Source organism: Procambarus clarkii, chromosome 29 (assembly GCF_040958095.1).
Source record: "Procambarus clarkii isolate CNS0578487 chromosome 29, FALCON_Pclarkii_2.0, whole genome shotgun sequence".
NCBI classification, from domain to species: Eukaryota; Metazoa; Arthropoda; class Malacostraca; order Decapoda; family Cambaridae; genus Procambarus; species Procambarus clarkii.
Window position 1 is genome coordinate 15,636,170 of NC_091178.1, and position 14,566 is coordinate 15,650,735.

At 40.5% G+C, this 14,566-nt stretch overlaps 1 protein-coding gene across 2 annotated transcripts in view; it reads left to right on the forward strand.

Annotated features, from left to right (window-relative positions):
- Positions 1 to 10,721, forward strand: part of LOC123765094 (uncharacterized) — a 36,348-nt gene extending 25,627 nt beyond the window's left edge. For both annotated transcript variants that reach the window (XM_045753531.2, XM_045753532.2), the window contains 4 exons: positions 3,326 to 3,382; positions 5,522 to 5,764; positions 6,253 to 6,352; positions 6,746 to 10,721. In XM_045753531.2, coding sequence (XP_045609487.1) covers positions 3,326 to 3,382; positions 5,522 to 5,764; positions 6,253 to 6,352; positions 6,746 to 7,318 — 973 coding nt within the window. In that variant the 3' untranslated portion in view covers positions 7,319 to 10,721. The remainder of the gene's footprint in view (positions 1 to 3,325; positions 3,383 to 5,521; positions 5,765 to 6,252; positions 6,353 to 6,745) is intronic.
- Positions 10,722 to 14,566: the final 3,845 nt, after the last annotated feature.

Below are 14,566 nucleotides of genomic sequence, written 5' to 3' on the forward strand. Positions count from 1 at the left end.
AAGGCCGGCCATGCTCTCAGTTGAGTTCTTAGATTCAGGTCCTGTATTCTCCAAATATTTATATATACAACCATATAGTTCTGGAGGGACAGAACAGCTGTAAAAGTAGAATAATTTTAAGACAACTTTAATGACACACATAACCCAGCCTGTTCTCTCGAGTTGTCACATCGGGTAGAAAACGGTGAATTAAAACACCCGAGCCTAACCTAACTAAGCGACCCACGCACACAAAAAATGTGAATGTTTATGAGCCGCTTTGATTGAAAGTACATCATACTTTGTCCGCTGAGAATTTTGACTTCAAAATGGAGTGTATAATTCGAGAGGACAGGCTCATAGCGTGCAATTTGAGCGGGGTTGGTGCATCCTTAATGACAATTTGAACGATGACTTGTATAGGCTATATCTTAACCTTATATATATATATATATATATATATATATATATATATATATATATATATATATAATATATATATAATATATATATTTATAATATATAATATATATAATATTTATAATATATATAATATATATATAATATATATATATATATATATATATATATATATATATATATATATATATTATATATATATATAATATATATATATATAATATATATATATATATTCTTGAATAGTTATATCTACTGTAAAATAGTAATAATTAATGAACAGTTGTAAAATTATATTTACATATTTAGAAGTTGTTAGCAATTGTAGTTGAAGTCGTCTTAAGGTGCCCAAACCCCAGACGTGCCTTTAGGTACATGTTCTTAGACAGTAGCCATTACCGCCTTCCACAGCTGCATGATAGACGTGATTAGTTGGTGGAAACAGTGGTGGTGGTTGTTGAGTAGTTAGTAGTGGTAGTGGTGGTGGTATTTGTTGAGTGTAGCTGTGCAAGTTGTTTTTGTTGCTGCTTTATTTGTAAGCTGTAAACTATTTGGGTTACACTAGGATTGTTGTTGTCTTATTATGTTACCTTTGTGTTACTTGTGTAGTTATGGTGATGGTTGTAGGTACTGACTGGCTGTTGTGGCATGCGGGGTGGAATATACAACAGTGAGGTGTTTATACAGCAGCGGTAGTGAGTGGTTGAGGTGGTGGGATTGATTGATTGATGAAGATTAAGCCACCCAAAAGGTGGCACGGGCATGAATAGCCCATAAGTGGTGGCTCTTTTGAGCCATTCGCACCTCCACAGGAGATCTGTGGAGGTGCGACTGCACCCTGTGTGACGGGAGATGTCTCCCGTCAGGTGGTGGGAGGCAGCGGCAGTTACCGGGTGGCCAAGAAATCATATGACAGCTTATTTGCTGCAAGGAGTTGTATGGTTGATGGAATGAGTGCCATAGCTTCCGTGTAGGCCAGACACCCTCTTGACTTGCGCTGGTTGACACCTATAGTGTCTTAAAACACTTTAACGCTCCTAAGTCGTAAATAAACGACGCGTATTTTTTCCTGGAAGTACAGGTGCGTCGTAAATTTACGCGCGATTAAAAAATATTTGTATAAAATCCAATTCTTATTCGATCGACTTGGGGATAGTATGGAAATGTTTGCCATTAAATTTTCGTTTTCTCTAATAGGCACATGGCATATTTAGAAGAACGGCATTGTATTGTAACTTAGTGGAAAGACTATTGTATTATTGACACAGCAAGTGTAATCGCGCACTTCACACACTCTTGGTGTGAGCCGCGATCATGATTCTACATTTATATGCATATGTCCGTGTAGGGAATTTAATTGCGATCACAGTGACACCAAATTTAACGCTGTAGGACAAGTGTGGAGTTGACAACCCTGAAAAGAATAGAAACATTTCGTCGCTGTTTGGAGCTCACGGCTCGTTATCGATGTAGTTCTTTAGCTTTTTGTGAGATTTAACTCGTGCTTTGATGACATATACATATGTTCTTATATGTTCCTATAGATCATTATATTGCGAACACATTGGTATAAGAATGAAATCTGTACATCGAAAATTAAGGTCAGGACAGCGAAAAGAGTATGCACTTTTCAGTGTTGCCACTCGGTCACCCGAAAACGTCGATTTCACTTTCAGGAAGGTCCAGTCCATATCGCCGAGCGCGTTAAAGTGAATTCGGTAAAGTGAATAAAGGGTTATTCTCGTCTGATAACTTTTCTTAGTAAACTATGGTTTTCAAAAAAAAAATACTAATAATAATTCAATATGTACGTTGAGTATGTATATAAAGTTACACGTTGTTAAAAAGGAGTTAATTTTCTTTGTGTATGGAGACATGTGCGAATCTTGTAACCTTGTAATTCAACGTTAAAAGAATAATATAACGTAAGAGTCAGACGTGAAGCGAATAACATAGTTTCATTTATTGGAAAGTGAACATTTCAGATCAGTTTTTTTTTTCTAAGGGTAATTAGAAGCTGCTTCCCTCGTTACGTGGCCCAATATGTTAGGGTATGATGGTCTTCTGTTGACAAATGTACAAATGACATATGCCAGAGGTAGTGACATAACCCCACACGCCACATTTACGACATATTCCAATAGTGGTTCATGGGAATAGAACAAAGGGTTTTGAGCCCCTCTTCATCTTGAATACAAGATTTAAGTAATTCAATAAAACATTACACGGTTTAAGAACCTTTAGAGAAACCCACATTAATGAGACTCTATGTTCTCCCAATGTATCTTTAAGCTGTATTAAAATCTCATGTAAGTCCTTTATTTCCTTTATCATTGTGGAACTCTGCACCCCCCTTTATTTATATCTATTAACTGTTCACTAAATGACTGAGAAGCACTAGTTGACTTGCTGCTGGTGTTGGTTAAGTGGGCGCCGCCCTTCACATTCCCGCCCACTGACAACATTGCCAGCATACGGCCTACCAGCTGACCACGCCCGTCCCAACAGCTGCGTCACATCCATATTAGCCACGTGATAGTGACTGGTGAAGCAGATGGACAACTGTGCAACTGACTGGTGAAGCTCAAGTACTGCTGAGGACACTGACTGATCCTTGACTGTTGGCAGCTGTGGGAGTCTGTAGCTGTTGACTGGTTAAGTTGATGTATTTCTAAGGGCAAATTATGTATATCAAGTTTACTATATCTTAAGCTCTGTTTATGTACTTCTAAGATAATATTCCTTGACGTGACTAACTTGACAATAATCCTTCATGTATCAAAGCATTTCACAAGTTCTGCTCAGATTTCACATAATTGTAATGATAATTAAATATCAAAATCATCAGCATGCCAGAAGTCATTAAGATATTATTTCAGAAGAGACAAGGTATGTGCACACGGCTAATTCCTCTTTCCTTGAACAGCGGCTCCCTTGGCAGCTATGGCGATGAGATCATTCCATCACCGGCTCCACTACCAACGTGAGTAAGAAATTAGTACATTAGCTATTCTGTTTGTATCATTACACACCTTCAATATAAGGCGTGACATTTTGTTTTGCTGAATCTCCACTTGGGCTGGACGGTAGAGCGACGGTCTCGCTTCATGCAGGTCGGTGTTCAATCCCCGACCTTTTTAGTTGGGCACCATTCCATTCCCCTCCCCCCCCCCCCCCGACTCATTACAAATCCTTATCCTGATCCCTTCCAAGTGCTATAGTCTTAATGGCTTGGCGCTTTCCCCTGATAGTTCCCTTCTCCAGGACAATGTAATCACTTGCATTTGTTTATGACCATAAATGAGAACATGAAACATTTGTCGCAGACTTCTGCTGCCTTGAGTATTGAATGAATTTAGAAGTTGTCACTTGCTTGTCCTTCTAACAAATACAGTGAAGTAATTGGTTTACAACAAATGGAAGATGTGTAGATTAAATGTTTTCCATAAAATTATAGAAAATTATATATGAAGAAATATAAATATAAAATCGACGGAGCTCTGAGAGAGTGGACATATGAAAAGCCATAATGGGGGAAGCATTTACCTGTGTTTACACAACTAATGTTGTCGTGCTCTTGCGTCACCACCTTGCTAGTTACCTTGTCGCGGTGGTGGAGCTTGAGTGCTCTGATAAGAGCCCGGCAGGTTCCTGTGGACACCTGTCAGAACTCCTTCATTGCAACGGTGATGGCACCGTATTATCCCCCCTCCCACTTCCCCTCCCTCTTTTAACCATGGTAGTCACGGTGTATCATACTCTAAACGCCCTTGCCTCGGCTCATGCTTGTGCACGCTTGCACGCTACGCCGCTCACTCCTGCATTGTCAGAATTGTATTTTGCAGTTGAGCTCTCCTAACTTCGGGTGTCTTAGAAAGGTATCAAAGGTTCTTTCCGTGATTATTGCACATCGCCTCCCCGTGCAGTGCGATACTTGGTAGACGTTTGTTCATTATGCTTTGGCTTACAGCAGTGAAATGTTTTTTTTGTCCACTGTAGAGTCTGGGCGTATAAAGCCCGCAACATTAATTGTGGATGCCACCACCACCCAGCATTCTCGGTCCTGTGTGCACTATAAAAAGAGCAGCTCAGACTGCATCTCAGGCACTTATATGTGCTCGCACTGGGTATCGACAGACTGCGACTGAGGTACTTCATTCTCCTGTCACCTCCGTGATTTATTTATTTATTTACTAGAAGGTACATTGGGTTTATGAGAGTACATAGCATTGATGTTTTTACTTTCTTGTAAAGCCACTAACACGCATAGTGTTTCGGGCAAGTCCTTAATCTAACAGGTAATATTAAGTAGGTAATTTGTAGCAAAATTTAAAACAGTTAACAGGTGCATTGTAAGAACATTTGAAGAAAATTAGTAGGTACATTTTTGTAAAATTTGAGATTTCTCGACAAGTACATTGTAGCATACAAGGTTGCATGGGCATGAATAGCCTGTAAGTCGTGACCTCCGCTGCCCACATTAAGTACCCTGACTTGTTGCATGCGTGATTGACGCAAACCGCTGTTCATGTTTTCTTCTCACAGAAATTTCTCTGCTTTCAAGCAGTGCCCATATCTGCATTTGTGCTGCTACCCTAGACTGTATGAAGGGGAGTACAATGTGTCAAAAAGCTAGCTACGTGATGCTAAAAATCCCCATCACACAGGATGGTTAGTCATACAGAGGCATGTGATAAGTAGTCTGCACTGGCAGACTCTGGGGTGCATTATAAGGATCCTTATGGAGCTGGAGCTAAAGTTCATGAAAAGAACTAAGCTATATAAATGGCTAGATTCAATTTCAATATTTCATTCGGCATAATTATTGTACCTAGTTCACATATAATCAGATTTAAGTTATACATTAACTTAAACAATCAACAAAATTAAAGATTCATAATACCCATACTATATTTACGATTATATAGTCTTATACAGATTTGGTGCCTTCTTTTGACAATTTATTATTCAAACTGCACTTGTATTATCATTTCTGTGTTCTTATCTCTTCTAATACAGTACCTTTCACTTCTCTTACGTTTAGTATACCTTATTCCTCTGCTATCATTTCTCCATTTCGTTACGTAATAGTATCCAGTAACACTGCTCCCGCCCATCACAGCGTCTCCTACGGTGCGCCGCAAATTACCGTGACAAAGTCGATAGCGTCGCTGCCAGCGAAGCCGGCCATTACCCTGCCCCTGCCGGACATCTCCGTCAGTGCTAACCTGGGCCAGGTGTTGGCAGGAGCGTCGAGCCTGGCTGGAGGCGTCACCCAGACACTCACCACCGTGGGGAAGGGGGCGTCGCAGGTGTTGGCTCAGGTGGTTCCTGCTGCGGCCGCTGGAGGAGTCCAAGCTGCCAGGTTAGTACTCTAGTTATCCCATGTATTATGGGGAGAGATTTAGTTTAAAGAAAAATGTTGAATATGTGTCGGTAGCCATATTAAGATAGTATCAAATATGTAGTTTGCTCTTGTACAAGTGTTACCATGAAGTTAATTTATAGATGTTATATGCATCATATTCGGGTTGAAATAATTAAAAAAAATTGTGTGTTCTGTGTTTATTATAGGAATAATGATTTACATTATTAACTTGGTTGTAAATTTCTTGGTCAATATTGAGGGATAACCATGATAACCAATAGAGAAATCACATAAAAAAAGTAAATTTTTAATGCAATATACATATCTTAGAAAGACACCTTACCAATTACTTGGGCCGAGCTCCAGCTCTTGCTTCGTAGAACTCGAATGTCAAAATATTGGTTTAGAAGAATTTGTGATAGACAAGAATATTTGCTGATTTAATGATTAGTCATTTAATTAATAGCCTCATTTTCATTCACTAGGTGGCTTGCTGAGAACAAAGCTGAAGGCGTCAGAGCAGCAACCCAGGGTCTACAATATGCTGGCCAGCTCAGTGCTGCTGTCCTTAGAGTTCTTCTACAGGTAAGCTCAGTTTCAAGCTTTTATCTGGGCCAAGCTTGAAAGCTAAGCCACATCCTCAAGCAGCAATGACTGGCTTCCAGATCAGGGCGAATGAAAATGTTAGTTACAAGTAATGGGGCAATATGCTTTGTTTCCCTCCTTAAATGTGAAGCAAAACATAAGATCTCATCAGTAAAGTATTGAGTATTTCTATAGGGTTATTTTTTAAGGATTTTTATTATAGTTTGAATGTTAGTAGGACATATAAGCATGTATTTTAATGTTTAGCCTGATATTTTCTTTTGAGGGTCTATAAGCAAGATATTGCACTAGTATTCTTGTTATTGCTGATTCTCAAATAAATACCTGCCTAAAATACCATCAGGTCTTTGTATCATGTGTTTTTATTTACAGGTGCCCAGCATAAAGGCTCGTGTACTGTCGGAAGTTATCCGCGCCAGTCAGCCTCTCACATATGCCATCAGCGACGTCCTGGCAGAATCTGCGGATGATTTTGGTGATATTTTTGAGGCCAAGAATGATATTCTGAAGGATGCCTTAGAAATCTTCATCCGGTTAATACAGGATACACTTGCCCTCAAGGGACGCATCATTGCTAAGCTTGGCGCTTCTGGATTGGATGTCGGGGCCACTGCATTTAACGCTGGTGTGAGAGTTGGGGGTGCATTTGTGGAGACGGCAGGAGGTATTGCAACTGCCTTGGGCACGGGAGTTGGGGATCTGGTACGAGTGGCAACTACTGCAAACTTCCCTGCACCACCTCCCATCACTCTGCCCCAGCTGCCTTCCCTTCCCAAAATTATTCTCCCTACACTGGACCTATCGGTTCTGGCCCCTCAGGCAACTCTGGCGCCATTACCTCTACCTTCTAAACCTGCCACTGCACCTGTTTCTATCAAATCTCTGTATAACCCACCAACTGAGATCAAACTACCATCTCAATTATATGGAGCACCAGGCCGTTAAGTTTCCGTCTTTTGGACTTAGCCACCTTGTTAAGTTGCCATTTTAGACTTATCTAGTTTTACTACACACCTTTGTAAATTTATTGTCACTTCCTTAATTTAAAATAGTAAATTATTTAAAATTTATTAACTATTGGCATTTCCCTAAGTTTATTTTCTGGTTAGATCACCCAAGTTTTGATGTATCTGCCAATAGTTTGTCATTATGTTACTCGTTCACATAGTAGCCTGAAGTTGCCTCTCAAAATTAAAGGTCAATGTGTTCCCGTTCCTTCATATATATAAAAGGTTGTTATTTTGTTATATTTTCCCCATTGCTAGTGGTATCCCAAGTGTAGGCAGAATTGTCCCACCTGCTATTACAAGGTAACTTTTCTTATAAAAGACACAACATTTAGGAGCTTGTCTATGCTGCAACCAGTCATTGTAATAATATTATAGGCAGTCTAGTTTATATTCTAATGTTAGTGTTATAGATAACCTTGCTTATGATTCTTGCATTAAACAGGTGAAGCAGTCTTGTCATACTAGAATAAAAAATAGTGTTAAATGTAATGAGATGCAATTTACTGAGCGAGTCCCAGAGGCTTCCTGAAACTATTCAAACTTATAAGTGCTATATTAGTTTGGGGTCATCAGTCACAGGATTTCTTATGCCTATCAGGAACCACAAGCCGGAACCTGGTCTCATCAGAGAGGCGCAGGGAGCAATGGCCTATGAACACTTTAGATTTAAAGTATGTATGTCATAATTATCAACCGAGGAAGGGCCTAGAAGGGCAGGCGAATCAAAACAGAGCACTGTCTGGGTAACCTATGGAATCTATATCCCAAAAGATCAAAATAACTCCCCTAGAAAGAAACCAAACAAGCAACCCTTCATGCGACTAGCACTTCCGCTCGTTAGCACTACGACTCTGGGTGGATAGGGTCCACCCAGGACCCTATTTGACCTCTAAAAGCCCTGCGCCCAAATGTCTACCCAAGACATGTTGCCAAAAACCTCTGCGACAGCAGCATACTCCAAAACATCATGGGCACGAGGATAGACTGCAGGCTAGCTGGACTTGATGACACCGCAGACAAGCTGAGACACAAAAGCTCTGAAACAGGAAACCAGGGAAACCAGATCCACCCAAAGTGTGTCCACCGTCACAGAACCAGTGGCCCGCAGGTAGCGGCGTAAAGCCGCCACCGGACACAACACGTGTTGCACCCCAAGCCTAACCAACCAAGCATCCACAAACAATGGACCCCCTCCGAAAGCCTCATTCTTCGCTAGAAAAGATGAAGGCTGCAAACGAACAAAACGACCACCTAAACCAAACGAACAGAACCCCCGGCGTCAGAGAGCACGAGGCTCCCCAACCCGACCCCCCCAAACGCCAAGAACATCCAAAAGCAATCCCTAACCAAAGGGACCACAGCAAAGCGAGTTGAAGAAAGAAAATAAATTTCATGCCCTAAAGACCAAGAAGACTCGGGCAGCGTATGAGCAGGCCGGAGGTGAAAAAAAATTCACGTGAAAGCTTGCAGAATGGAGCTGAAGCAACATCCACCTCCCCGGACATAAGCTGGAATGGATCCGCCAACGCTGCGCTATAAGAAGCGACAGTACTAGGCATGAGATGCCGATCTAGAAAAAGCCAAGAGAGGAAGCACAAAACAACCTGGTCCAAAATTGACGAAAACCTTTGAAGAGAAAGAGATGGAAAGACTGCCAAGAAATTTCATTCTGTCACTGGGAAGAATACTACAGGTGGGACACCATCAAAGCCACCTGATCACCATATAAATGGCAACACACACACACATTAAAAAGACCCGATTCGTAATGCAGAGCAGTAAGGTGAACCAGGGAGGTACCTCACTGGCCCGACCTGCTGAAGGAGGCGGAGCCACCACCTGGGTTTGGACACTGAGCAAGCAGCACCTGAAACCAAGGCTGGGCTGGCCACCATGGAGCCAGGAGAACCACTCACCCCTGATATGAATCCAGCCGAGCAAGAACCCAGAGCAACAGCTTGACCAGGGGGAAGGGGTACAGGAACCCCCACTTCAACCTCTCGCAAGTCAAGCCTGGCCTCAAGCCGGGCTTGGTGAGTAGAACATCTTCCAGAACCCCATCAAGCGGGTATCAAACAGGTACCAGTCCTGCTGAAAAGCGTCTTCCGCGAAGGTCTTGCAGTCGGAGAATGGTGCCAGCCCTACCAGCCCATGGGGGGAGGTGGGGGGGAGGGAGTCCTACCTACTGCGTTTGCCAGGGGATAAGATGCATAACATTAATTATTTATTTATTGTTTAATAAAAATGAGCCCCACAGCTAAAGTGGCCGTAATACGGACAAGATTCTGAGGGTCGTAGGTTGCACAGGTTAACTAGACAGTGGTCTGTTTTGATTCTCCTATCTTTCCCCGATGGATGGCAATTCTGACATACTTTAATTGTAAAGTGCTCGTAGGCCATTGCTCCCTGCACCTCTCTGAGGGGGGCCAAGTTCTGACTCGTTGTCCCTGGGTAGGTATAAAAACTCCTGACTAATGACCCCAAACTAATATAGCACATATCAGTTCAGATAGCTTCAGGGAGCCGATGGGGCTCCCCACAGAAAAGTTAACAAATTAGAGATGATACCCCTTGACCGGTTATTGTTTGGCTTATGTAAATTATTTCACTCTCGAAAGACATTTTGCTTACTAACATTTCTCCTTATGTTTTGAGTAACTGGAGGCCAATGTTCTAGGCTTTAGTCTAATATATGGCCTTACACATTCAAATATTAAACGTGACACTCTGAGCAGGTGAATCCACTTAGATTTACTAGCAACTATACTGCTACCTCTTCGATGAAGGAACCAAATATCAATATGCACATAAGCAGCACCAAATTAGCAACTTAAATCCATTAGAAAATTATTAGACTATAGATAATCCAAAAACTTATTTTGTACTTGGAAATCTTAAATCTAATTTTAGAAATTGTAGCATTATATTCAACTTACCTGAAGATTAATATTTTGTTAAATTAACCAATTTAATTTATTATATGGTCATAATGCAGAGAGTTTAGCATATTGTTCTGTCATTGGCAATGCAAACTTTATCTAATGGTTCTATTGCCTCCAAAACTGGAATTATACATCCTCTTATTTTAGTGATCTAATTCTTAGTTGATGTGTTCTTAATGTCCGTAATGTGTAAAATATATTTTTGTGTACATGGCTTTTATATATTATATATATAAATGTATATATATATACTGTATATATATATAATATATATATATATATAATATATATAATATTTTTATTTAATGTTGTTCCTGATCTGTTATCAAGACACTGAATAGTTCTCTACTTGATCATAGTTTTTTATGTTAACTTGTCATAAATGTTATAATTTTATATATTCTTTTATTTGTATCAGTAATCCTTCCTGTGATAAATATACTGTATACAGTACTGTAATTACACTTGGTATTTGTTGAGAAACTAATACACTAATCAAACATTTCAACGCTTATATTTGTGCGATAAACACCATCAATACATTCGATATAACAAACACAATCGCCGAGAGTTGACAAAATACATGCAGACTTCGTTGTGCAAACCCCTTGGGAATCACTGCCAGCAGACTAAGATTATGGCTCTTGAAGGAAAAAAGAACCAGACTAATCCTCATCTGCTACATAACATTGCACAGATGCATATAGATGCAAACTTGGCATCTGACAGCTTCACATACTTCACAGATGGATCAGTAGACCAGTAGGGATAAGAAACCGGAGCTGCAGTTAAGGTAGGAAACTCTGTAAATAGTTGCGAGACTTTCAAATGGGTGTTCAGCTTTACAGAGATGCTAGCCATTCAAAGGGCTTTGGAACATGCTCTTGCTGAACACCGACAACATATTATCATACATACAGATTTGAGAACTGCCATTGAAACCTTGCAACAAGAACACATATGTGATAATATCCATCTGATCACAAATGTCATATCATTAATGCAAACACTCAAACGACAAGGCCGTTGGGTACTTATCAACTGGGTGCTAAGTCATGTGGGAACAATAGAAAATGACATTGCAGACAAAGCTGCAAAACCTGCAATTAAGAGAAGAAATGTAGATATTTACATACCACAGAGTCTATCACAGATTAAGAAAGTACAGTAATTAGAAACAGAGCAATGCAAAAGATGTACAGTGACCACAACACAGCAATTGCAACATCAGGATCTGTGGGTTGGTACAAAAATTCAAGATTGCTGGTGTTTGAGTCAACACCAGCAATCAACCGCCGATTAATGCACAACTATATTCTACCCACTTCAAGGCACCGTATGGCCCAATATGCCCTCTGCAGTTACTTCCATTCTCATGTACCCACCTCACCCACAACCAATAAAAAGCAAGTGTTATGTCAAATGTTTCATACACAGTGTATCAAGTGTATCATAAGTGTAGTATTAAGTGTAAAGAAGTCTTTGAGTATGTAAGAAGCCCTTACAAAGTGCTTCTAGGCGTCAGACCATTAATAAAAATGAGTTTTGGAGAATTTATATTTTCATTACCACCGACAGTGAAGAAAATATAAGAAATATTGAAAAAGTTCGTGTTAGAATTATTAATCTTACTTTTTTGGTCATATTCAACAACATATGTTTACAAGAAAGACTGCTACCAAAATATACTACTACTACTACTGATAATAATAATAATATAAATATATATATAACATAAAAGCTGAGTGGTACCTCAGTTTACGAATTTAATCCATTCTCAGAGACGGCTCGTAAGCCGAATATTCGTAAACTGAAGCGAAATTCCCCATAAGAAATAATGTAAATTGAATTAATCCGTTCCAGACTCCCCAAAAAATTAACTTCAGAGTAAATTTTATACCTAATTCACCCAAATCTTCAGTACTAAAGTATATAAAAGATATTACTTACCTTTACTGATGAATCTTGTTGACATATGAAGACGGGGGAAAAGGAGGAGAGGTACTCACCTAGTTGTACTCGCCTAGTTGTGTTTGCGGGGGTTGAGCTCTGGCTCTTTGGTCCCGCCTCTCAACCGTCAATCAACAGGTGTACAGATTCATGAGCCTATCGGGCTCTGTCATATCTACACTTGAAACTGTGTATGGAGTCAGCCTCCACCACATCACTTCCTAATGCATTCCATTTGTCAACCACTCTGACACTAAAAAAGTTCTTTCTAATATCTCTGTGGCTCATTTGGGCACTCAGTTTCCACCTGTGTCCCCTTGTGCGTGTTCCCCTTGTGTTAAATAGACTGTCTTTATCTACCCTATCAATCCCCTTCAGAATCTTGAATGTGGTGATCATGTCCCCCCTAACTCTTCTGTCTTCCAGCGAAGTGAGGTTTAATTCCCGTAGTCTCTCCTCGTAGCTCATACCTCTCAGCTCGGGTACTAGTCTGGTGGCAAACCTTTGAACCTTTTCCAGTTTAGTCTTATCCTTGACTAGATATGGACTCCATGCTGGGGCTGCATACTCCAGGATTGGCCTGACATATGTGGTATACAAAGTTCTGAATGATTCTTTACACAAGTTTCTGAATGCCGTTCGTATGTTGGCCAGCCTGGCATATGCCGCTGATGTTATCCGCTTGATATGTGCTGCAGGAGACAGGTCTGGCGTGATATCAACCCCCAAGTCTTTTTCCTTCTCTGACTCCTGAAGAATTTCCTCTCCCAGATGATACCTTGTATCTGGCCTCCTGCTCCCTACACCTATCTTCATTACATTACATTTGGTTGGGTTAAACTCTAACAACCATTTGTTCGACCATTCCTTCAGCTTGTCTAGGTCTTCTTGAAGCCTCAAACAGTCCTCTTCTGTTTTAATCCTTCTCATAATTTTAGCATCGTCCGCAAACATTGAGAGAAATGAATCGATACCCTCCGGGAGATCATTTACATATATCAGAAACAAGATAGGACCGAGTACAGAGCCCTGTGGGACTCCACTGGTGACTTCACGCCAATCGGAGGTCTCACCCCTCACCGTAACTCTCTGCTTCCTATTGCTTAGATACTCCCTTATCCACTGGAGCACCTTACCAGCTACACCTGCCTATCTCCAGCTTATGTACCAGCCTCTTATGCGGTACTGTGTCAAAGGCTTTCCGACAATCCAAGAAAATGCAGTCCGCCCAGCCCTCTCTTTCTTGCTTAATCTGTGTCACCTGATCGTAGAATTCTATCAAGCCTGTAAGGCAAGATTTACCCTCCCTGAATCCATGTTGGCGATTTGTCACGAAGTCCCTTCTCTCCAGATGTGTTACCAACATGAAAGGTGTTAGTGTTTGGAAGAGGAGTCCCCTTCCAAATCTTTATAGTCGTCAATAAATCTTTCAGCCGCTGGTTTGTCTGAGCTGGCAACCTTCACAAGCCTCACAACACTATGAATACCACTTCTTTTTCTAAATTTCTCAAACCATCCTCTGCTTGCCTTAAACTCTTTTGCATCTGGAGCACTTGTTCCAGGGGTTTTCTTTAAAAGGAAAATTTTGTGCAATTGCCTTGCTTCCTCACAAATGATGGCCATTCAAATACTATCATTTGCTAACTCCTTGTCGTGTATCCAAATTAATAACTTTTCAACATCTTTAAGTGTTTGTGTTTGTTTCGTGATTTGGTATATGCCTTTTGCCACTTTGGCACTCATAATGTCCTCCTTAGTATGTACAGTGCATATTGTTGACATATATTTGTTGTACTGCCTAGCTAGTTCAACAACCTGTGTACCATTTTCATGTTTACAAATGATCTCTTGTTTTTCCTCTATGGTCTTTCTCACATGTGCTTTCTTGGCTTGAACCTTACCACTAGCTTTCTTGGAACCCATGGCGAGATATATAATAACTTTTATGTCCAAATACCCAAAAATCCGAAAAAGAAAACCTGTAATCCTTTACAAAGAATTCAGGTGCGATTGTCACTAGGCAGGAGGCACTGGTAAACTGAGGCGAGATTGCCGTGCCACCACTTGCTAGATTGGCCATACGTATATCAACAAACTTTGTTTTCCGAGACAAAGCTCGTAACCCAATTCGGATTTTATGAAGAAATTGGGCTCGTAACCCGAAAAGTTCGTAAATGGGGCATCCGTAAGCCGAGATGTCACTATTTACTTATAATTATAATATACATATTTACAATAGGGAAGGGGTACCACCTCTGGTGCAATTATAGGGACCCACAGCCTCAAAGAAG